At 38.5% G+C, this 24,518-nt stretch overlaps 1 protein-coding gene across 1 annotated transcript in view; it reads left to right on the top strand.

The window, feature by feature from the left end:
• The window catches only part of prkra (protein kinase, interferon-inducible double stranded RNA dependent activator), a 42,059-nt gene extending 17,594 nt beyond the window's left edge, over positions 1-24,465 (top strand). Inside the window, exon 8 of the mRNA XM_026143724.2 lies at positions 23,683-24,465. Within this exon, the coding sequence (XP_025999509.1) occupies positions 23,683-23,834 (152 nt within the window). The 3' untranslated portion in view covers positions 23,835-24,465. The remainder of the gene's footprint in view (positions 1-23,682) is intronic.
• Positions 24,466-24,518: the final 53 nt, after the last annotated feature.

A 24,518-nucleotide genomic window follows, 5' to 3' on the forward strand; every position in this document is an offset into this window, starting at 1 on the left:
ATATGTATTTAATTAAAAACTCTGTATTCATCTAAAGGGTATACCAAGAAGGGTGAGCTTCCTGCTTGAAAAGGAAATGACCAAAATAAATGTATTTCTCTGCAATTACAAACTCTGTGTAAACAGTCTTGGTGTCAAAATAAAGCTAACACTGGTGAGATGTCATCAGAGCTGTAAATATTACTGCAGATGTTACTATGTCAAAGTTACTGTGACTCAAACATAGAAAAAATGATTTTTTATTTCCCTCACCTAATTTTTAAAAGTATTTTATAGCATATAACACGTTTGAAAATATGCTTCGGTTCACATTTAACTCCAGAAAATCATAAATCAAAATATGGATATTACCTGTCCACAGATTCATGGTGCAGTAACTGCTCTTTTAACTGTCTGGTGTCTTTGCTTTGTTTGGTGTTTGTAGACATGGTTTACATGAGTTTTTAGCTGAGCTTCAGAGGTTTCTGTGGACACTACTCATGTCAGCACTTATATTTCTGACCTCGTGTTATAATCGATTAAACGTGGTCTCCTCCCTTTTGCCCCCATTTTTGATGTTGTGGGCGCAAATGATCAGGCGTGACATTCTCATAATAAATCAGAGAAGATACTGCAAAGAATTAATCCTGCATTTGTGTGATTGAAATGTGTGTGCAGTGACACTGTTTTAAAGATTTGGCCTAAATAATTCTGGAGTGAATGAGGCTAAACATGATGACCGGACTAGTGACACCATATCACCTGTGACACTCACACACGCACGTATGACTTTGCCAGTTTCAGCTGAAACAATTTCAGTGTTTCAAACCATGTTCCAGAGTTTTTAGTTCACCGTTCATGAGGTTTCAAGAAGAAAATGAAAGACAGATCTGAATGTTTGAAAGTGTTTTGGAAAAACTCTGTAAAGATTAGATGAACAATACTCAAAGGATAAATTCAACTGTTTTATTTTGTTAGATAAGTTGAAAAAAAAGTTAAACAAGCAAGTAAATAACGAAACAAGGTAAAACGAAGTAAGTTCAAAAAGTTAACAAGTAAATAACGAAACAAGGTTAAATGAGGTAAGTTCAAAAAGTTAACAAGTAAATAACGAAACAAGGTTAAATGAGGTAAGAGCAAAAAGTTAACAAGTAAATAACGAAACAAGGTTAAATGAAGTAAGAGCAAAAAGTTAACAAGTAAATAACGAAACAAGGTAGAGGAGAGAAAACCCCAACAATCCCCTCTGAGCAAGCACTAGGCGACAGTGGGGAGGAAAAACTGCCTTTAAACGGGCAGAAACCTCCGGCAGAACCAGGCTCAGGAGGGGGCAGTCAACTGCCGGGACTGGTTGGGGGGGGTGAACAGAGGTGGAGCAAGACGAGGCTACATCAGTTGAAGAAGCAGTATTGTCCCTCTACCGGAAAAAGCTGAAGAATCTTTTCTTCTTTTTCATGGACTTTTCCACGAGCGCCTTTTTGTCCAGGATGAGGGTTCTCAACTCCTCGATGGTTTCTGTGTTTTGCCTCTCTAGTTTCTTGCATGTTTGTTCCACCTGTTCTAATGTTGCTTGTGTTTCTTCAAGCTTTTCTTTGAGGTCTTTGGATGTTGCCTCCTGTGTCAGCTTTGCCTTCTGCAGGTCTGCATTTCTCACTTGATCTTCTTTGTGCAGGCCTTCTAGCTGCTCATTTCTTTTCTGGATATCGCGGAGCGTACACTGCAGGTCCTCATGCGTTTTGTCTTGTTTTTGCTTTTGGGCCTGCATTTCTGTGTTTTCCCGCTTCAAGTTGTTGAATTCCAACAATATCCCCTTAATGAGCTCTGAGTTGTTTTTGGCCATGTGATCAATCTTTTTCTGCATGTGTGAGCATCGTTTTTCTAGTGTTTCCTTTTCTCCCTCCAGCTCACTTGTTTTGACCTTCAGTTCATCACAGAATCCTTGCAACTTTTGATTTTTACTCTCAAAGTCCTTGATAATGCACTTTTCTTCTGGCAGTCTTTCTTTCTGTTGCTCTTTCTCTTGAAGGAGGTCTTTATTTTGGACCAATGTTTGTTCCAACTCTGCCTTCACCATTCTGTACTTTTCCTGCATGCCTTGGAGCTCGCGCTGCAGGTCTTTTTGCTTTGTGTCCTGTTGTTCCTTCTGTTGGAGGACTTCTTTATTTTTTTCTTCAGCTTCATCAAGCTTTCTTTGGAGCAGGTGATTCATTTGGTCCATGTATTGCAGATCCCACTCCATTTTATCAATCGTCGCTTTCCTGCCTTGAAGCTGCTCGGACATTTCTTTAACTTCAGCGCTCTTTTTCTTGTTTTCTTTGATGAGGGATACAATCTGCTCTCTGGCTTGAGCAAACTTGATCCCCCAGCCCTCATTAATAATGTTGATGTCGGGCTGGCGCTGTAGTGTTTCTTCCAGGTGTTTGTTTTGTGCTTCCATCTGTAAGCACTTCTTCTCCAGGTGACGTTTTTCTTCTTCAATTTGTCGAATTTTGTTCTGGAGATGGTTGTTTTCATTCCTACTCTCCTGTAATGCCCTTTGGATGGATAAGAGGCCATTTGGAGAAATTGGCCGGCCACGCGTGGAAGGAGAGGCGGCGAAATCTTTTTGTCTTGGTTGCCGTAATCTTGGATACATGTTGGCGTTTGTATCCGATGACTCTGAGAGGTTTCCAAATTTTTCTGTAGTGAACGTTTGAAGGCTGCAAACACAAAGGCTGCGAAGAAACGAACTGAAAATTGCTGTTTCTCACCCCTATTTATAGAAAAACTTCAAAGGATCCTTGTGACATCCTTGTGACATCCTTGTGACATCATCACTCCTAAGCCAATCAGATTGTCACATGACACTTTGGAATGTGGAATGGGGATATGTTTTTTTTAAACAGTTTTCAAATGTAACTTAATATTTAAGTGTTTCTTACTTGACCCGCTTAGTCGATTAAAAAGTTAATTGCCACGAACACCCCTAATGTTATATAACAGACCACAGAAAAAAGACAGGTTTTTTTCTACGTGACAGAGCTATAATAAATGTTTTTTTTTTTTTTAAATTATCCTACTTTTTCTAAAAGGGAACATTATTTAAAGAATATGTATTTAATTAAAAACTCTGTATTCATCTAAAGGGTATACCAAGAAGGGTGAGCTTCCTGCTTGAAAAGGAAATGACCAAAATAAATGTATTTCTCTGCAATTACAAACTCTGTGTAAACAGTCTTGGTGTCAAAATAAAGCTAACACTGGTGAGATGTCATCAGAGCTGTAAATATTACTGCAGATGTTACTATGTCAAAGTTACTGTGACTCAAACATAGAAAAAATGATTTTTTATTTCCCTCACCTAATTTTTAAAAGTATTTTATAGCATATAACACGTTTGAAAATATGCTTCGGTTCACATTTAACTCCAGAAAATCATAAATCAAAATATGGATATTACCTGTCCACAGATTCATGGTGCAGTAACTGCTCTTTTAACTGTCTGGTGTCTTTGCTTTGTTTGGTGTTTGTAGACATGGTTTACATGAGTTTTTAGCTGAGCTTCAGAGGTTTCTGTGGACACTACTCATGTCAGCACTTATATTTCTGACCTCGTGTTATAATCGATTAAACGTGGTCTCCTCCCTTTTGCCCCCATTTTTGATGTTGTGGGCGCAAATGATCAGGCGTGACATTCTCATAATAAATCAGAGAAGATACTGCAAAGAATTAATCCTGCATTTGTGTGATTGAAATGTGTGTGCAGTGACACTGTTTTAAAGATTTGGCCTAAATAATTCTGGAGTGAATGAGCCTAAACATGATGACTGGACTAGTGACACCATATCACCTGTGACACTCACACACGCACGTATGACTTTGCCAGTTTCAGCTGAAACAATTTCAGTGTTTCAAACCATGTTCCAGAGTTTTTAGTTCACCGTTCATGAGGTTTCAAGAAGAAAATGAAAGACAGATCTGAATGTTTGAAAGTGTTTTGGAAAAACTCTGTAAAGAATAGATGAACAATACTCAAAGGATAAATTCAACTGTTTTATTTTGTTAGATAAGTTGAAAAAAAAAGTTAAACAAGCAAGTAAATAACGAAACAAGGTAAAACGAAGTAAGTTCAAAAAGTTAACAAGTAAATAACGAAACAAGGTTAAATGAGGTAAGTTCAAAAAGTTAACAAGTAAATAACGAAACAAGGTTAAATGAGGTAAGAGCAAAAAGTTAACAAGTAAATAACGAAACAAGGTTAAATGAAGTAAGAGCAAAAAGTTAACAAGTAAATAACGAAACAAGGTTAAATGAAGTAAGAGCAAAAAGTTAACAAGTAAATAACGAAACAAGGTTAAATGAAGTAAGAGCAAAAAGTTAACAAGTAAATAACGAAACAAGGTTAAATGAAGTAAGAGCAAAAAGTTAACAAGTAAATAACGAAACAAGGTTAAATGAAGTAAGAGCAAAAAGTTAACAAGTAAATAACGAAACAAGGTAGAGGAGAGAAAACCCCAACAATCCCCTCTGAGCAAGCACTAGGCGACAGTGGGGAGGAAAAACTGCCTTTAAACGGGCAGAAACCTCCGGCAGAACCAGGCTCAGGAGGGGGCAGTCAACTGCCGGGACTGGTTGGGGGGGTGAACAGAGGTGGAGCAAGACGAGGCTACATCAGTTGAAGAAGCAGTATTGTCCCTCTACCGGAAAAAGCTGAAGAATCTTTTCTTCTTTTTCATGGACTTTTCCACGAGCGCCTTTTTGTCCAGGATGAGGGTTCTCAACTCCTCGATGGTTTCTGTGTTTTGCCTCTCTAGTTTCTTGCATGTTTGTTCCACCTGTTCTAATGTTGCTTGTGTTTCTTCAAGCTTTTCTTTGAGGTCTTTGGATGTTGCCTCCTGTGTCAGCTTTGCCTTCTGCAGGTCTGCATTTCTCACTTGATCTTCTTTGTGCAGGCCTTCTAGCTGCTCATTTCTTTTCTGGATATCGCGGAGCGTACACTGCAGGTCCTCATGCGTTTTGTCTTGTTTTTGCTTTTGGGCCTGCATTTCTGTGTTTTCCCGCTTCAAGTTGTTGAATTCCAACAATATCCCCTTAATGAGCTCTGAGTTGTTTTTGGCCATGTGATCAATCTTTTTCTGCATGTGTGAGCATCGTTTTTCTAGTGTTTCCTTTTCTCCCTCCAGCTCACTTGTTTTGACCTTCAGTTCATCACAGAATCCTTGCAACTTTTGATTTTTACTCTCAAAGTCCTTGATAATGCACTTTTCTTCTGGCAGTCTTTCTTTCTGTTGCTCTTTCTCTTGAAGGAGGTCTTTATTTTGGACCAATGTTTGTTCCAACTCTGCCTTCACCATTCTGTACTTTTCCTGCATGCCTTGGAGCTCGCGCTGCAGGTCTTTTTGCTTTGTGTCCTGTTGTTCCTTCTGTTGGAGGACTTCTTTATTTTTTTCTTCAGCTTCATCAAGCTTTCTTTGGAGCAGGTGATTCATTTGGTCCATGTATTGCAGATCCCACTCCATTTTATCAATCGTCGCTTTCCTGCCTTGAAGCTGCTCGGACATTTCTTTAACTTCAGCGCTCTTTTTCTTGTTTTCTTTGATGAGGGATACAATCTGCTCTCTGGCTTGAGCAAACTTGATCCCCCAGCCCTCATTAATAATGTTGATGTCGGGCTGGCGCTGTAGTGTTTCTTCCAGGTGTTTGTTTTGTGCTTCCATCTGTAAGCACTTCTTCTCCAGGTGACGTTTTTCTTCTTCAATTTGTCGAATTTTGTTCTGGAGATGGTTGTTTTCATTCCTACTCTCCTGTAATGCCCTTTGGATGGATAAGAGGCCATTTGGAGAAATTGGCCGGCCACGCGTGGAAGGAGAGGCGGCGAAATCTTTTTGTCTTGGTTGCCGTAATCTTGGATACATGTTGGCGTTTGTATCCGATGACTCTGAGAGGTTTCCAAATTTTTCTGTAGTGAACGTTTGAAGGCTGCAAACACAAAGGCTGCGAAGAAACGAACTGAAAATTGCTGTTTCTCACCCCTATTTATAGAAAAACTTCAAAGGATCCTTGTGACATCCTTGTGACATCCTTGTGACATCATCACTCCTAAGCCAATCAGATTGTCACATGACACTTTGGAATGTGGAATGGGGATATGTTTTTTTTTAAACAGTTTTCAAATGTAACTTAATATTTAAGTGTTTCTTACTTGACCCGCTTAGTCGATTAAAAAGTTAATTGCCACGAACACCCCTAATGTTATATAACAGACCACAGAAAAAGGACAGGTTTTTTTCTACGTGACAGAGCTATAATAAATGTTTTGTTTTTTTAAATTATCCTACTTTTTCTAAAAGGGAACATTATTTAAAGAATATGTATTTAATTAAAAACTCTGTATTCATCTAAAGGGTATACCAAGAAGGGTGAGCTTCCTGCTTGAAAAGGAAATGACCAAAATAAATGTATTTCTCTGCAATTACAAACTCTGTGTAAACAGTCTTGGTGTCAAAATAAAGCTAACACTGGTGAGATGTCATCAGAGCTGTAAATATTACTGCAGATGTTACTATGTCAAAGTTACTGTGACTCAAACATAGAAAAAATGATTTTTTATTTCCCTCACCTAATTTTTAAAAGTATTTTATAGCATATAACACGTTTGAAAATATGCTTCGGTTCACATTTAACTCCAGAAAATCATAAATCAAAATATGGATATTACCTGTCCACAGATTCATGGTGCAGTAACTGCTCTTTTAACTGTCTGGTGTCTTTGCTTTGTTTGGTGTTTGTAGACATGGTTTACATGAGTTTTTAGCTGAGCTTCAGAGGTTTCTGTGGACACTACTCATGTCAGCACTTATATTTCTGACCTCGTGTTATAATCGATTAAACGTGGTCTCCTCCCTTTTGCCCCCATTTTTGATGTTGTGGGCGCAAATGATCAGGCGTGACATTCTCATAATAAATCAGAGAAGATACTGCAAAGAATTAATCCTGCATTTGTGTGATTGAAATGTGTGTGCAGTGACACTGTTTTAAAGATTTGGCCTAAATAATTCTGGAGTGAATGAGGCTAAACATGATGACCGGACTAGTGACACCATATCACCTGTGACACTCACACACGCACGTATGACTTTGCCAGTTTCAGCTGAAACAATTTCAGTGTTTCAAACCATGTTCCAGAGTTTTTAGTTCACCGTTCATGAGGTTTCAAGAAGAAAATGAAAGACAGATCTGAATGTTTGAAAGTGTTTTGGAAAAACTCTGTAAAGATTAGATGAACAATACTCAAAGGATAAATTCAACTGTTTTATTTTGTTAGATAAGTTGAAAAAAAAGTTAAACAAGCAAGTAAATAACGAAACAAGGTAAAACGAAGTAAGTTCAAAAAGTTAACAAGTAAATAACGAAACAAGGTTAAATGAGGTAAGTTCAAAAAGTTAACAAGTAAATAACGAAACAAGGTTAAATGAGGTAAGAGCAAAAAGTTAACAAGTAAATAACGAAACAAGGTTAAATGAAGTAAGAGCAAAAAGTTAACAAGTAAATAACGAAACAAGGTAGAGGAGAGAAAACCCCAACAATCCCCTCTGAGCAAGCACTAGGCGACAGTGGGGAGGAAAAACTGCCTTTAAACGGGCAGAAACCTCCGGCAGAACCAGGCTCAGGAGGGGGCAGTCAACTGCCGGGACTGGTTGGGGGGGGTGAACAGAGGTGGAGCAAGACGAGGCTACATCAGTTGAAGAAGCAGTATTGTCCCTCTACCGGAAAAAGCTGAAGAATCTTTTCTTCTTTTTCATGGACTTTTCCACGAGCGCCTTTTTGTCCAGGATGAGGGTTCTCAACTCATCGATGGTTTCTGTGTTTTGCCTCTCTAGTTTCTTGCATGTTTGTTCCACCTGTTCTAATGTTGCTTGTGTTTCTTCAAGCTTTTCTTTGAGGTCTTTGGATGTTGCCTCCTGTGTCAGCTTTGCCTTCTGCAGGTCTGCATTTCTCACTTGATCTTCTTTGTGCAGGCCTTCTAGCTGCTCATTTCTTTTCTGGATATCGCGGAGCGTACACTGCAGGTCCTCATGCGTTTTGTCTTGTTTTTGCTTTTGGGCCTGCATTTCTGTGTTTTCCCGCTTCAAGTTGTTGAATTCCAACAATATCCCCTTAATGAGCTCTGAGTTGTTTTTGGCCATGTGATCAATCTTTTTCTGCATGTGTGAGCATCGTTTTTCTAGTGTTTCCTTTTCTCCCTCCAGCTCACTTGTTTTGACCTTCAGTTCATCACAGAATCCTTGCAACTTTTGATTTTTACTCTCAAAGTCCTTGATAATGCACTTTTCTTCTGGCAGTCTTTCTTTCTGTTGCTCTTTCTCTTGAAGGAGGTCTTTATTTTGGACCAATGTTTGTTCCAACTCTGCCTTCACCATTCTGTACTTTTCCTGCATGCCTTGGAGCTCGCGCTGCAGGTCTTTTTGCTTTGTGTCCTGTTGTTCCTTCTGTTGGAGGACTTCTTTATTTTTTTCTTCAGCTTCATCAAGCTTTCTTTGGAGCAGGTGATTCATTTGGTCCATGTATTGCAGATCCCACTCCATTTTATCAATCGTCGCTTTCCTGCCTTGAAGCTGCTCGGACATTTCTTTAACTTCAGCGCTCTTTTTCTTGTTTTCTTTGATGAGGGATACAATCTGCTCTCTGGCTTGAGCAAACTTGATCCCCCAGCCCTCATTAATAATGTTGATGTCGGGCTGGCGCTGTAGTGTTTCTTCCAGGTGTTTGTTTTGTGCTTCCATCTGTAAGCACTTCTTCTCCAGGTGACGTTTTTCTTCTTCAATTTGTCGAATTTTGTTCTGGAGATGGTTGTTTTCATTCCTACTCTCCTGTAATGCCCTTTGGATGGATAAGAGGCCATTTGGAGAAATTGGCCGGCCACGCGTGGAAGGAGAGGCGGCGAAATCTTTTTGTCTTGGTTGCCGTAATCTTGGATACATGTTGGCGTTTGTATCCGATGACTCTGAGAGGTTTCCAAATTTTTCTGTAGTGAACGTTTGAAGGCTGCAAACACAAAGGCTGCGAAGAAACGAACTGAAAATTGCTGTTTCTCACCCCTATTTATAGAAAAACTTCAAAGGATCCTTGTGACATCCTTGTGACATCCTTGTGACATCATCACTCCTAAGCCAATCAGATTGTCACATGACACTTTGGAATGTGGAATGGGGATATGTTTTTTTTAAACAGTTTTCAAATGTAACTTAATATTTAAGTGTTTCTTACTTGACCCGCTTAGTCGATTAAAAAGTTAATTGCCACGAACACCCCTAATGTTATATAACAGACCACAGAAAAAAGACAGGTTTTTTTCTACGTGACAGAGCTATAATAAATGTTTTGTTTTTTTTTAAATTATCCTACTTTTTCTAAAAGGGAACATTATTTAAAGAATATGTATTTAATTAAAAACTCTGTATTCATCTAAAGGGTATACCAAGAAGGGTGAGCTTCCTGCTTGAAAAGGAAATGACCAAAATAAATGTATTTCTCTGCAATTACAAACTCTGTGTAAACAGTCTTGGTGTCAAAATAAAGCTAACACTGGTGAGATGTCATCAGAGCTGTAAATATTACTGCAGATGTTACTATGTCAAAGTTACTGTGACTCAAACATAGAAAAAATGATTTTTTATTTCCCTCACCTAATTTTTAAAAGTATTTTATAGCATATAACACGTTTGAAAATATGCTTCGGTTCACATTTAACTCCAGAAAATCATAAATCAAAATATGGATATTACCTGTCCACAGATTCATGGTGCAGTAACTGCTCTTTTAACTGTCTGGTGTCTTTGCTTTGTTTGGTGTTTGTAGACATGGTTTACATGAGTTTTTAGCTGAGCTTCAGAGGTTTCTGTGGACACTACTCATGTCAGCACTTATATTTCTGACCTCGTGTTATAATCGATTAAACGTGGTCTCCTCCCTTTTGCCCCCATTTTTGATGTTGTGGGCGCAAATGATCAGGCGTGACATTCTCATAATAAATCAGAGAAGATACTGCAAAGAATTAATCCTGCATTTGTGTGATTGAAATGTGTGTGCAGTGACACTGTTTTAAAGATTTGGCCTAAATAATTCTGGAGTGAATGAGCCTAAACATGATGACTGGACTAGTGACACCATATCACCTGTGACACTCACACACGCACGTATGACTTTGCCAGTTTCAGCTGAAACAATTTCAGTGTTTAGAACCATGTTCCAGAGTTTTTAGTTCACCGTTCATGAGGTTTCAAGAAGAAAATGAAAGACAGATCTGAATGTTTGAAAGTGTTTTGGAAAAACTCTGTAAAGAATAGATGAACAATACTCAAAGGATAAATTCAACTGTTTTATTTTGTTAGATAAGTTGAAAAAAAAGTTAAACAAGCAAGTAAATAACGAAACAAGGTAAAACGAAGTAAGTTCAAAAAGTTAACAAGTAAATAACGAAACAAGGTTAAATGAGGTAAGTTCAAAAAGTTAACAAGTAAATAACGAAACAAGGTTAAATGAGGTAAGTTCAAAAAGTTAACAAGTAAATAACGAAACAAGGTTAAATGAGGTAAGAGCAAAAAGTTAACAAGTAAATAACGAAACAAGGTTAAATGAGGTAAGAGCAAAAAGTTAACAAGTAAATAACGAAACAAGGTTAAATGAAGTAAGAGCAAAAAGTTAACAAGTAAATAACGAAACAAGGTAGAGGAGAGAAAACCCCAACAATCCCCTCTGAGCAAGCACTAGGCGACAGTGGGGAGGAAAAACTGCCTTTAAACGGGCAGAAACCTCCGGCAGAACCAGGCTCAGGAGGGGGCAGTCAACTGCCGGGACTGGTTGGGGGGGTGAACAGAGGTGGAGCAAGACGAGGCTACATCAGTTGAAGAAGCAGTATTGTCCCTCTACCGGAAAAAGCTGAAGAATCTTTTCTTCTTTTTCATGGACTTTTCCACGAGCGCCTTTTTGTCCAGGATGAGGGTTCTCAACTCCTCGATGGTTTCTGTGTTTTGCCTCTCTAGTTTCTTGCATGTTTGTTCCACCTGTTCTAATGTTGCTTGTGTTTCTTCAAGCTTTTCTTTGAGGTCTTTGGATGTTGCCTCCTGTGTCAGCTTTGCCTTCTGCAGGTCTGCATTTCTCACTTGATCTTCTTTGTGCAGGCCTTCTAGCTGCTCATTTCTTTTCTGGATATCGCGGAGCGTACACTGCAGGTCCTCATGCGTTTTGTCTTGTTTTTGCTTTTGGGCCTGCATTTCTGTGTTTTCCCGCTTCAAGTTGTTGAATTCCAACAATATCCCCTTAATGAGCTCTGAGTTGTTTTTGGCCATGTGATCAATCTTTTTCTGCATGTGTGAGCATCGTTTTTCTAGTGTTTCCTTTTCTCCCTCCAGCTCACTTGTTTTGACCTTCAGTTCATCACAGAATCCTTGCAACTTTTGATTTTTACTCTCAAAGTCCTTGATAATGCACTTTTCTTCTGGCAGTCTTTCTTTCTGTTGCTCTTTCTCTTGAAGGAGGTCTTTATTTTGGACCAATGTTTGTTCCAACTCTGCCTTCACCATTCTGTACTTTTCCTGCATGCCTTGGAGCTCGCGCTGCAGGTCTTTTTGCTTTGTGTCCTGTTGTTCCTTCTGTTGGAGGACTTCTTTATTTTTTTCTTCAGCTTCATCAAGCTTTCTTTGGAGCAGGTGATTCATTTGGTCCATGTATTGCAGATCCCACTCCATTTTATCAATCGTCGCTTTCCTGCCTTGAAGCTGCTCGGACATTTCTTTAACTTCAGCGCTCTTTTTCTTGTTTTCTTTGATGAGGGATACAATCTGCTCTCTGGCTTGAGCAAACTTGATCCCCCAGCCCTCATTAATAATGTTGATGTCGGGCTGGCGCTGTAGTGTTTCTTCCAGGTGTTTGTTTTGTGCTTCCATCTGTAAGCACTTCTTCTCCAGGTGACGTTTTTCTTCTTCAATTTGTCGAATTTTGTTCTGGAGATGGTTGTTTTCATTCCTACTCTCCTGTAATGCCCTTTGGATGGATAAGAGGCCATTTGGAGAAATTGGCCGGCCACGCGTGGAAGGAGAGGCGGCGAAATCTTTTTGTCTTGGTTGCCGTAATCTTGGATACATGTTGGCGTTTGTATCCGATGACTCTGAGAGGTTTCCAAATTTTTCTGTAGTGAACGTTTGAAGGCTGCAAACACAAAGGCTGCGAAGAAACGAACTGAAAATTGCTGTTTCTCACCCCTATTTATAGAAAAACTTCAAAGGATCCTTGTGACATCCTTGTGACATCCTTGTGACATCCTTGTGACATCATCACTCCTAAGCCAATCAGATTGTCACATGACACTTTGGAATGTGGAATGGGGATATGTTTTTTTTTAAACAGTTTTCAAATGTAACTTAATATTTAAGTGTTTCTTACTTGACCCGCTTAGTCGATTAAAAAGTTAATTGCCACGAACACCCCTAATGTTATATAACAGACCACAGAAAAAGGACAGGTTTTTTTCTACGTGACAGAGCTATAATAAATGTTTTGTTTTTTTAAATTATCCTACTTTTTCTAAAAGGGAACATTATTTAAAGAATATGTATTTAATTAAAAACTCTGTATTCATCTAAAGGGTATACCAAGAAGGGTGAGCTTCCTGCTTGAAAAGGAAATGACCAAAATAAATGTATTTCTCTGCAATTACAAACTCTGTGTAAACAGTCTTGGTGTCAAAATAAAGCTAACACTGGTGAGATGTCATCAGAGCTGTAAATATTACTGCAGATGTTACTATGTCAAAGTTACTGTGACTCAAACATAGAAAAAATGATTTTTTATTTCCCTCACCTAATTTTTAAAAGTATTTTATAGCATATAACACGTTTGAAAATATGCTTCGGTTCACATTTAACTCCAGAAAATCATAAATCAAAATATGGATATTACCTGTCCACAGATTCATGGTGCAGTAACTGCTCTTTTAACTGTCTGGTGTCTTTGCTTTGTTTGGTGTTTGTAGACATGGTTTACATGAGTTTTTAGCTGAGCTTCAGAGGTTTCTGTGGACACTACTCATGTCAGCACTTATATTTCTGACCTCGTGTTATAATCGATTAAACGTGGTCTCCTCCCTTTTGCCCCCATTTTTGATGTTGTGGGCGCAAATGATCAGGCGTGACATTCTCATAATAAATCAGAGAAGATACTGCAAATAATTAATCCTGCATTTGTGTGATTGAAATGTGTGTGCAGTGACACTGTTTTAAAGATTTGGCCTAAATAATTCTGGAGTGAATGAGGCTAAACATGATGACCGGACTAGTGACACCATATCACCTGTGACACTCACACACGCACGTATGACTTTGCCAGTTTCAGCTGAAACAATTTCAGTGTTTAGAACCATGTTCCAGAGTTTTTAGTTCACCGTTCATGAGGTTTCAAGAAGAAAATGAAAGACAGATCTGAATGTTTGAAAGTGTTTTGGAAAAACTCTGTAAAGATTAGATGAACAATACTCAAAGGATAAATTCAACTGTTTTATTTTGTTAGATAAGTTGAAAAAAAAGTTAAACAAGCAAGTAAATAACGAAACAAGGTAAAACGAAGTAAGTTCAAAAAGTTAACAAGTAAATAACGAAACAAGGTTAAATGAGGTAAGTTCAAAAAGTTAACAAGTAAATAAAGAAACAAGGTTAAATGAGGTAAGTTCAAAAAGTTAACAAGTAAATAAAGAAACAAGGTTAAATGAGGTAAGTTCAAAAAGTTAACAAGTAAATAAAGAAACAAGGTTAAATGAGGTAAGAGCAAAAAGTTAACAAGTAAATAACGAAACAAGGTTAAATGAGGTAAGAGCAAAAAGTTAACAAGTAAATAACGAAACAAGGTTAAATGAAGTAAGAGCAAAAAGTTAACAAGTAAATAACGAAACAAGGTAGAGGAGAGAAAACCCCAACAATCCCCTCTGAGCAAGCACTAGGCGACAGTGGGGAGGAAAAACTGCCTTTAAACGGGCAGAAACCTCCGGCAGAACCAGGCTCAGGAGGGGGCAGTCAACTGCCGGGACTGGTTGGGGGGGGTGAACAGAGGTGGAGCAAGACGAGGCTACATCAGTTGAAGAAGCAGTATTGTCCCTCTACCGGAAAAAGCTGAAGAATCTTTTCTTCTTTTTCATGGACTTTTCCACGAGCGCCTTTTTGTCCAGGATGAGGGTTCTCAACTCATCGATGGTTTCTGTGTTTTGCCTCTCTAGTTTCTTGCATGTTTGTTCCACCTGTTCTAATGTTGCTTGTGTTTCTTCAAGCTTTTCTTTGAGGTCTTTGGATGTTGCCTCCTGTGTCAGCTTTGCCTTCTGCAGGTCTGCATTTCTCACTTGATCTTCTTTGTGCAGGCCTTCTAGCTGCTCATTTCTTTTCTGGATATCGCGGAGCGTACACTGCAGGTCCTCATGCGTTTTGTCTTGTTTTTGCTTTTGGGCCTGCATTTCTGTGTTTTCCCGCTTCAAGTTGTTGAATTCCAACAATATCCCCTTAATGAGCTCTGAGTTGTTTTTGGCCATGTGATCAATCTTTTTCTGCATGTGTGAGCATCGTTTTTCTAGTGTTTCCTTTTCTCCCTCCAGCTCACTTGTTTTGACCTTCAGTTCATCACAGAATCCTTGCAACTTTTGATTTTTACTCTCAAAGTCCTTGATAATGCACTTTTCTTCTGGCAGTCTTTCTTTCTGTTGCTCTTTCTCTTGAAGGAGGTCTTTATTTTGGACCAATGTTTGTTCCAACTCTGCCTTCACCATTCTGTACTTTTCCTGCATGCCTTGGAGCTCGCGCTGCAGGTCTTTTTGCTTTGTGTCCTGTTGTTCCTTCTGTTGGAGGACTTCTTTATTTTTTTCTTCAGCTTCATCAAGCTTTCTTTGGAGCAGGTGATTCATTTGGTCCATGTATTGCAGATCCCACTCCATTTTATCAATCGTCGCTTTCCTGCCTTGAAGCTGCTCGGACATTTCTTTAACTTCAGCGCTCTTTTTCTTGTTTTCTTTGATGAGGGATACAATCTGCTCTCTGGCTTGAGCAAACTTGATCCCCCAGCCCTCATTAATAATGTTGATGTCGGGCTGGCGCTGTAGTGTTTCTTCCAGGTGTTTGTTTTGTGCTTCCATCTGTAAGCACTTCTTCTCCAGGTGACGTTTTTCTTCTTCAATTTGTCGAATTTTGTTCTGGAGATGGTTGTTTTCATTCCTACTCTCCTGTAATGCCCTTTGGATGGATAAGAGGCCATTTGGAGAAATTGGCCGGCCACGCGTGGAAGGAGAGGCGGCGAAATCTTTTTGTCTTGGTTGCCGTAATCTTGGATACATGTTGGCGTTTGTATCCGATGACTCTGAGAGGTTTCCAAATTTTTCTGTAGTGAACGTTTGAAGGCTGCAAACACAAAGGCTGCGAAGAAACGAACTGAAAATTGCTGTTTCTCACCCCTATTTATAGAAAAACTTCAAAGGATCCTTGTGACATCCTTGTGACATCCTTGTGACATCCTTGTGACATCATCACTCCTAAGCCAATCAGATTGTCACATGACATTTTGGAATGTGGAATGGGGATATGTTTTTTTTAAACAGTTTTCAAATGTAACTTAATATTTAAGTGTTTCTTACTTGACCCGCTTAGTCGATTAAAAAGTTAATTGCCACGAACACCCCTAATGTTATATAACAGACCACAGAAAAAAGACAGGTTTTTTTCTACGTGACAGAGCTATAATAAATGTTTTGTTTTTTTTAAATTATCCTACTTTTTCTAAAAGGGAACATTATTTAAAGAATATGTATTTAATTAAAAACTCTGTATTCATCTAAAGGGTATACCAAGAAGGGTGAGCTTCCTGCTTGAAAAGGAAATGACCAAAATAAATGTATTTCTCTGCAATTACAAACTCTGTGTAAACAGTCTTGGTGTCAAAATAAAGCTAACACTGGTGAGATGTCATCAGAGCTGTAAATATTACTGCAGATGTTACTATGTCAAAGTTACTGTGACTCAAACATAGAAAAAATGATTTTTTATTTCCCTCACCTAATTTTTAAAAGTATTTTATAGCATATAACACGTTTGAAAATATGCTTCGGTTCACATTTAACTCCAGAAAATCATAAATCAAAATATGGATATTACCTGTCCACAGATTCATGGTGCAGTAACTGCTCTTTTAACTGTCTGGTGTCTTTGCTTTGTTTGGTGTTTGTAGACATGGTTTACATGAGTTTTTAGCTGAGCTTCAGAGGTTTCTGTGGACACTACTCATGTCAGCACTTATATTTCTGACCTCGTGTTATAATCGATTAAACGTGGTCTCCTCCCTTTTGCCCCCATTTTTGATGTTGTGGGCGCAAATGATCAGGCGTGACATTCTCATAATAAATCAGATAAAATACTGCAAAGAATTAATCCTGCATTTGTGTGATTGAAATGTGTGTGCAGTGACACTGTTTTAAAGATTTGGCCTAAATAATTCTGGAGTGAATGAGGCTAAACATGATGACTGGACTAGTGACACCATATCACCTGTGACACTCACACACGCACGTATGACTTTGCCAGTTTCAGCTGAAACAATTTCAGTGTTTCAAACCATGTTCCAGAGTTTTTAGTTCACCGTTCATGAGGTTTCAAGAAGAAAATGAAAGACAGATCTGAATGTTTGAAAGTGTTTTGGAAAAACTCTGTAAAGAATAGATGAACAATACTCAAAGGATAAATTCAACTGTTTTATTTTGTTAGATAAGTTGAAAAAAAAAGTTAAACAAGCAAGTAAATAACGAAACAAGGTAAAACGAAGTAAGTTCAAAAAGTTAACAAGTAAATAACGAAACAAGGTTAAATGAGGTAAGTTCAAAAAGTTAACAAGTAAATAACGAAACAAGGTTAAATGAGGTAAGAGCAAAAAGTTAACAAGTAAATAAAGAAACAAGGTTAAATGAGGTAAGAGCAAAAAGTTAACAAGTAAATAACGAAACAAGGTTAAATGAAGTAAGAGCAAAAAGTTAACAAGTAAATAACGAAACAAGGTTAAATGAAGTAAGAGCAAAAAGTTAACAAGTAAATAACGAAACAAGGTTAAATGAAGTAAGAGCAAAAAGTTAACAAGTAAATAACGAAACAAGGTTAAATGAAGTAAGAGCAAAAAGTTAACAAGTAAATAACGAAACAAGGTTAAATGAAGTAAGAGCAAAAAGTTAACAAGTAAATAACGAAACAAGGTAGAGGAGAGAAAACCCCAACAATCCCCTCTGAGCAAGCACTAGGCGACAGTGGGGAGGAAAAACTGCCTTTAAACGGGCAGAAACCTCCGGCAGAACCAGGCTCAGGAGGGGGCAGTCAACTGCCGGGACTGGTTGGGGGGGTGAACAGAGGTGGAGCAAGACGAGGCTACATCAGTTGAAGAAGCAGTATTGTCCCTCTACCGGAAAAAGCTGAAGAATCTTTTCTTCTTTTTCATGGACTTTTCCACGAGCGCCTTTTTGTCCAGGATGAGGGTTCTCAACTCCTCGATGGTTTCTGTGTTTTGCCTCTCTAGTTTCTTGCATGTTTGTTCCACCTGTTCTAATGTTGCTTGTGTTTCTTCAAGCTTTTCTTTGAGGTCTTTGGATGTTGCCTCCTGTGTCAGCTTTGCCTTCTGCAGGTCTGCATTTCTCACTTGATCTTCTTTGTGCAGGCCTTCTAGCTGCTCATTTCTTTTCTGGATATCGCGGAGCGTACACTGCAGGTCCTCATGCGTTTTGTCTTGTTTTTGCTTTTGGGCCTGCATTTCTGTGTTTTCCCGCTTCAAGTTGTTGAATTCCAACAATATCCCCTTAATGAGCTCTGAGTTGTTTTTGGCCATGTGATCAATCTTTTTCTGCATGTGTGAGCATCGTTTTTCTAGTGTTTCCTTTTCTCCCTCCAGCTCACTTGTTTTGACCTTCAGTTCATCACAGAATCCTTGCAACTTTTGATTTTTACTCTCAAAGTCCTTGATAATGCACTTTTCTTCTGGCAGTCTTTCTTTCTGTTGCTCTTTCTCTTGAAGGAGGTCTTTATTTTGGACCAATGTTTGTTCCAACTCTGCCTTCACCATTCTGTACTTTTCCTGCATGCCTTGGAGCTCGCGCTGCAGGTCTTTTTGCTTTGTGTCCTGTTGTTCCTTCTGTTGGAGGACTTCTTTATTTTTTTCTTCAGCTTCATCAAGCTTTCTTTGGAGCAGGTGATTCATTTGGTCCATGTATTGCAGATCCCACTCCATTTTATCAATCGTCGCTTTCCTGCCTTGAAGCTGCTCGGACATTTCTTTAACTTCAGCGCTCTTTTTCTTGTTTTCTTTGATGAGGGATACAATCTGCTCTCTGGCTTGAGCAAACTTGATCCCCCAGCCCTCATTAATAATGTTGATGTCGGGCTGGCGCTGTAGTGTTTCTTCCAGGTGTTTGTTTTGTGCTTCCATCTGTAAGCACTTCTTCTCCAGGTGACGTTTTTCTTCTTCAATTTGTCGAATTTTGTTCTGGAGATGGTTGTTTTCATTCCTACTCTCCTGTAATGCCCTTTGGATGGATAAGAGGCCATTTGGAGAAATTGGCCGGCCACGCGTGGAAGGAGAGGCGGCGAAATCTTTTTGTCTTGGTTGCCGTAATCTTGGATACATGTTGGCGTTTGTATCCGATGACTCTGAGAGGTTTCCAAATTTTTCTGTAGTGAACGTTTGAAGGCTGCAAACACAAAGGCTGCGAAGAAACGAACTGAAAATTGCTGTTTCTCACCCCTATTTATAGAAAAACTTCAAAGGATCCTTGTGACATCCTTGTGACATCCTTGTGACATCCTTGTGACATCATCACTCCTAAGCCAATCAGATTGTCACATGACACTTTGGAATGTGGAATGGGGATATGTTTTTTTTAAACAGTTTTCAAATGTAACTTAATATTTAAGTGTTTCTTACTTGACCCGCTTAGTCGATTAAAAAGTTAATTGCCACGAACACCCCTAATGTTATATAACAGACCACAGAAAAAAGACAGGTTTTTTTCTACGTGACAGAGCTATAATAAATGTTTTGTTTTTTTTAAATTATCCTACTTTTTCTAAAAGGGAACATTATTTAAAGAATATGTATTTAATTAAAAACTCTGTATTCATCTAAAGGGTATACCAAGAAGGGTGAGCTTCCTGCTTGAAAAGGAAATGACCAAAATAAATGTATTTCTCTGCAATTACAAACTCTGTGTAAACAGTCTTGGTGTCAAAATAAAGCTAACACTGGTGAGATGTCATCAGAGCTGTAAATATTACTGCAGATGTTACTATGTCAAAGTTACTGTGACTCAAACATAGAAAAAATGGTTTTTTATTTCCCTCACCTAATTTTTAAAAGTATTTTATAGCATATAACACGTTTGAAAATATGCTTCGGTTCACATTTAACTCCAGAAAATCATAAATCAAAATATGGATATTACCTGTCCACAGATTCATGGTGCAGTAACTGCTCTTTTAACTGTCTGGTATCTTTGCTTTGTTTGGTGTTTGTAGACATGGTTTGCATGAGTTTTTAGCTGAGATTCAGAGGTTTCTGTGGACACTACTCATGTCAGCACTTATATTTCTGACCTCGTGTTATAATCGATTAAACGTGGTCTCCTCCCTTTTGCCCCCATTTTTGATGTTGTGGGCGCAAATGATCAGGCGTGACATTCTCATAATAAATCAGATAAAATACTGCAAAGAATTAATCCTGCATTTGTGTGATTGAAATGTGTGTGCAGTGACACGGTTTTAAAGATTTGGCCTAAATAATTCTGGAGTGAATGAGGCTAAACATGATGACTGGACTAGTGACACCATATCACCTGTGACACTCACACACGCACGTATGACTTTGCCAGTTTCAGCTGAAACAATTTCAGTGTTTCAAACCATGTTCCAGAGTTTTTAGTTCACCGTTCATGAGGTTTCAAGAAGAAAATGAAAGACAGATCTGAATGTTTGAAAGTGTTTTGGAAAAACTCTGTAAAGATTAGATGAACAATACTCAAAGGATAAATTCAACTGTTTTATTTTGTTAGATAAGTTGAAAAAAAAGTTAAACAAGCAAGTAAATAACGAAACAAGGTAAAACGAAGTAAGTTCAAAAAGTTAACAAGTAAATAACGAAACAAGGTTAAATGAGGTAAGTTCAAAAAGTTAACAAGTAAATAATGAAACAAGGTTAAATGAGGTAAGTTCAAAAAGTTAACAAGTAAATAATGAAACAAGGTTAAATGAGGTAAGTTCAAAAAGTTAACAAGTAAATAACGAAACAAGGTTAAATGAGGTAAGAGCAAAAAGTTAACAAGTAAATAACGAAACAAGGTAGAGGAGAGAAAACCCCAACAATCCCCTCTGAGCAAGCACTAGGCGACAGTGGGGAGGAAAAACTGCCTTTAAACGGGCAGAAACCTCCGGCAGAACCAGGCTCAGGAGGGGGCAGTCAACTGCCGGGACTGGTTGGGGGGGTGAACAGAGGTGGAGCAAGACGAGGCTACATCAGTTGAAGAAGCAGTATTGTCCCTCTACTGGAAAAAGCTGAAGAATCTTTTCTTCTTTTTCATGGACTTTTCCACGAGCGCCTTTTTGTCCAGGATGAGGGTTCTCAACTCATCGATGGTTTCTGTGTTTTGCCTCTCTAGTTTCTTGCATGTTTGTTCCACCTGTTCTAATGTTGCTTGTGTTTCTTCAAGCTTTTCTTTGAGGTCTTTGGATGTTGCCTCCTGTGTCAGCTTTGCCTTCTGCAGGTCTGCATTTCTCACTTGATCTTCTTTGTGCAGGCCTTCTAGCTGCTCATTTCTTTTCTGGATATCGCGGAGCGTACACTGCAGGTCCTCATGCGTTTTGTCTTGTTTTTGCTTTTGGGCCTGCATTTCTGTGTTTTCCCGCTTCAAGTTGTTGAATTCCAACAATATCCCCTTAATGAGCTCTGAGTTGTTTTTGGCCATGTGATCAATCTTTTTCTGCATGTGTGAGCATCGTTTTTCTAGTGTTTCCTTTTCTCCCTCCAGCTCACTTGTTTTGACCTTCAGTTCATCACAGAATCCTTGCAACTTTTGATTTTTACTCTCAAAGTCCTTGATAATGCACTTTTCTTCTGGCAGTCTTTCTTTCTGTTGCTCTTTCTCTTGAAGGAGGTCTTTATTTTGGACCAATGTTTGTTCCAACTCTGCCTTCACCATTCTGTACTTTTCCTGCATGCCTTGGAGCTCGCGCTGCAGGTCTTTTTGCTTTGTGTCCTGTTGTTCCTTCTGTTGGAGGACTTCTTTATTTTTTTCTTCAGCTTCATCAAGCTTTCTTTGGAGCAGGTGATTCATTTGGTCCATGTATTGCAGATCCCACTCCATTTTATCAATCGTCGCTTTCCTGCCTTGAAGCTGCTCGGACATTTCTTTAACTTCAGCGCTCTTTTTCTTGTTTTCTTTGATGAGGGATACAATCTGCTCTCTGGCTTGAGCAAACTTGATCCCCCAGCCCTCATTAATAATGTTGATGTCGGGCTGGCGCTGTAGTGTTTCTTCCAGGTGTTTGTTTTGTGCTTCCATCTGTAAGCACTTCTTCTCCAGGTGACGTTTTTCTTCTTCAATTTGTCGAATTTTGTTCTGGAGATGGTTGTTTTCATTCCTACTCTCCTGTAATGCCCTTTGGATGGATAAGAGGCCATTTGGAGAAATTGGCCGGCCACGCGTGGAAGGAGAGGCGGCGAAATCTTTTTGTCTTGGTTGCCGTAATCTTGGATACATGTTGGCGTTTGTATCCGATGACTCTGAGAGGTTTCCAAATTTTTCTGTAGTGAACGTTTGAAGGCTGCAAACACAAAGGCTGCGAAGAAACGAACTGAAAATTGCTGTTTCTCACCCCTATTTATAGAAAAACTTCAAAGGATCCTTGTGACATCCTTGTGACATCATCACTCCTAAGCCAATCAGATTGTCACATGACATTTTGGAATGTGGAATGGGGGATATGTTTTTTTTTAAACCGTTTTCAAATCTAACTTAATATTTCTTAAGTGACCTGTTTAGTTGATTAAGAAATTTATTGCCACAAACGTCCCTAATGTTTAACAAGAGACAACAGAAAAAAGACAGTTTTTTCCTATGTAACAGAGCTATAATAATTTTTTTTAATAATTATCCTACTTTTTATAAAAGGGAACATTATTTAAAGAATATGTAGTTAATTAAAAAAACTCTCTGTTCATCTAAAGGGTATAACAAGAAGGGTGAGCTTTCTGCTCGACAATGAAATGACCAAAATAAATGTATTTCTCTGCAATTAGAAACTGTGTAAACAGTCTTTGTATCAAAATAAAGCGAACGCTTGTGAGATGTCATTAGAGACGTGAATATTACTGCAGATGTTACTGTCAAAGTTGCTGTGACTCAAACATAGAAACATTTGATTTTTTTATTTGGGTGCTTAACTAGTTAAAAAAAAGCATCTGTCTCCTATTTTTGCGTCACATAGTAAAGAAGCATCAATATCTGATTAGAAGACTTATTAATTTGGACATGCTGTTTATTATTGTGGTGTTTGCTGCAGTTTTCTTGTTTTGTGGGGTTGTTTTTTTTCAAGTGGAGATGAATATCTCTGACAAGTTGATTTGTTCACATTTGCAAATCTAAATTTTTAAGAGAAATTTGGTTTTTGAGTTTGTAGACAATGTAAATATAAGGCAACCATTTCCTTCTTCAGTATTTGTCTGTGGTGCATTTTTCTCTGTTTTAACAAAAGGGGAACAAAGGACATTTAAGTCCTCGTAAAATGATTTGTTTTAATTTTACATTTTTGCTAAAACACATTTACCTGTTCACAACTGCGATTAAATAATTGTAATTTGGCATCTTTTTTTTTTTTTAAGTGTTTTACTATGTTTTTTGTTTTTTTTAGTAAAACAATGAATTTTAAAATAATAACAACAATAATCATGATGAATATTATCATTAATTATTATTATCATTATATAATTTAATACATGAACCTTACACTGGGTTGTATTTTCAAACAGTAATGAATGAATTATCAGTCTCCTGTGAGCAAACATTTGGCGACAGTGCTGCGGAAGAACTCCCTATTAACAGGAAGAGACGTCCTGCAGAAGCATGCTCAGGGAGTGGCTGCTATCTGTCATGACAGGTTGGGGGGTGAGGGGGAAAGAGAAGAGGAAATAGGAGCATAGAGAACAAGAAAGTAAACAAAAGGCCAAAAATTGTGCACACATCCTCTGTGTCTACCAAGATTGCTAATTGTGATGGAACTTACCTGGTAAAATGCCTGTAGAGTCGTAATACAGGTCATCTACTAATCTGAAGGTTGGTAGTTCGATCCAGCCTGCATGCCAAAGTATGCTTTAGCAAGGTACTGAAGCCCAGGTTGCTCTCCAATGCATTTGTTGGCATGTATATGTTAGAAAGCACTAAGACGTGGAAAAAGTGCTTGTATAAATGTGTGTGAATGGGTGAACCAGGCCTGTTGTAATACTTTTAGTGCTCAAGTTGAGTTTCTACGTTCAGAAAAAGAGAAACAAGGGTTACTCCCAGTAGGAGTCCAAGGGGGGGAAGAGTTAAATTCAATTCTGTAGTATAATGGAAACCATTATCCACAGCTTGTGGCTGTAAAATATGTGTTGCAAGATGTTAACTATTCAACTGTTTTGCAGATGAGCTCACAGTGAACGGGCAGTATCAGTGCCTGGCAGAGCTGTCCACCACCCCTGTCACCGTGTGCCACGGCACAGGCATTTCCTGTAGCAACGCCCACAACGACGCAGCCCACAGCGCACTACAGTACATCAAGGCCTCCATCAAATAAACAACGGCGCCGCCAGCAGTCGCTGCACCCACAGTGTCACATACATCAGCTGATGCCCAGTCTGCGATTGCCCGGGTATATTTTTGTAATCATGCACATGGCAAAGTAGACTCAACTGCGCAGTAACCCGAAAAAGCATCAGCTTTATTTTTCACCTCTATTTATACTCGCGAGCAAACTGTAAAAGAATCGAGCGGAAGTGTGGTTGTTTTTATGTTTTTATTTTAAATGTCCCAAAGTATGTGATGAAAAGTGGAAGAATATTACAAACGATTTTCTTTGTATCTTTTTACACACAGTGTGAGTGCAGTCAGTGGTTTGAATGTCTAGTTTTTCCATACATTTTGTCTAGTGTGACATATGGACAGAAAGATTTCTTATTAGTATTTATTTTGTCCTACTTCCACTCATCCATCGCTCTTTATCAGTTTGACTCGGAATAGAAAAGATGATTGCTGGTCTGTTGCAGTGTGCCTCTGTATAGCTATAGAAGTAAAACCTGCTCTATATTTAATAGATTTACTGACTGGTGTTCTCTGCTGTATGAACTTACTGTTGGTAGAGAAAAATGGCAGCAACAACAAGTGTTCAGATCCAGTAAATAAATGAAATAACATTAAATAAATGTTAATGAGTGTTGGCGTGTGTTAATGGCCGTGCAATAGAGCCTACTGAGAGAATAAA

Source organism: Astatotilapia calliptera, chromosome 16 (assembly GCF_964374335.1).
Source record: "Astatotilapia calliptera chromosome 16, fAstCal68.1, whole genome shotgun sequence".
Classification (NCBI taxonomy): domain Eukaryota; kingdom Metazoa; phylum Chordata; class Actinopteri; order Cichliformes; family Cichlidae; genus Astatotilapia; species Astatotilapia calliptera.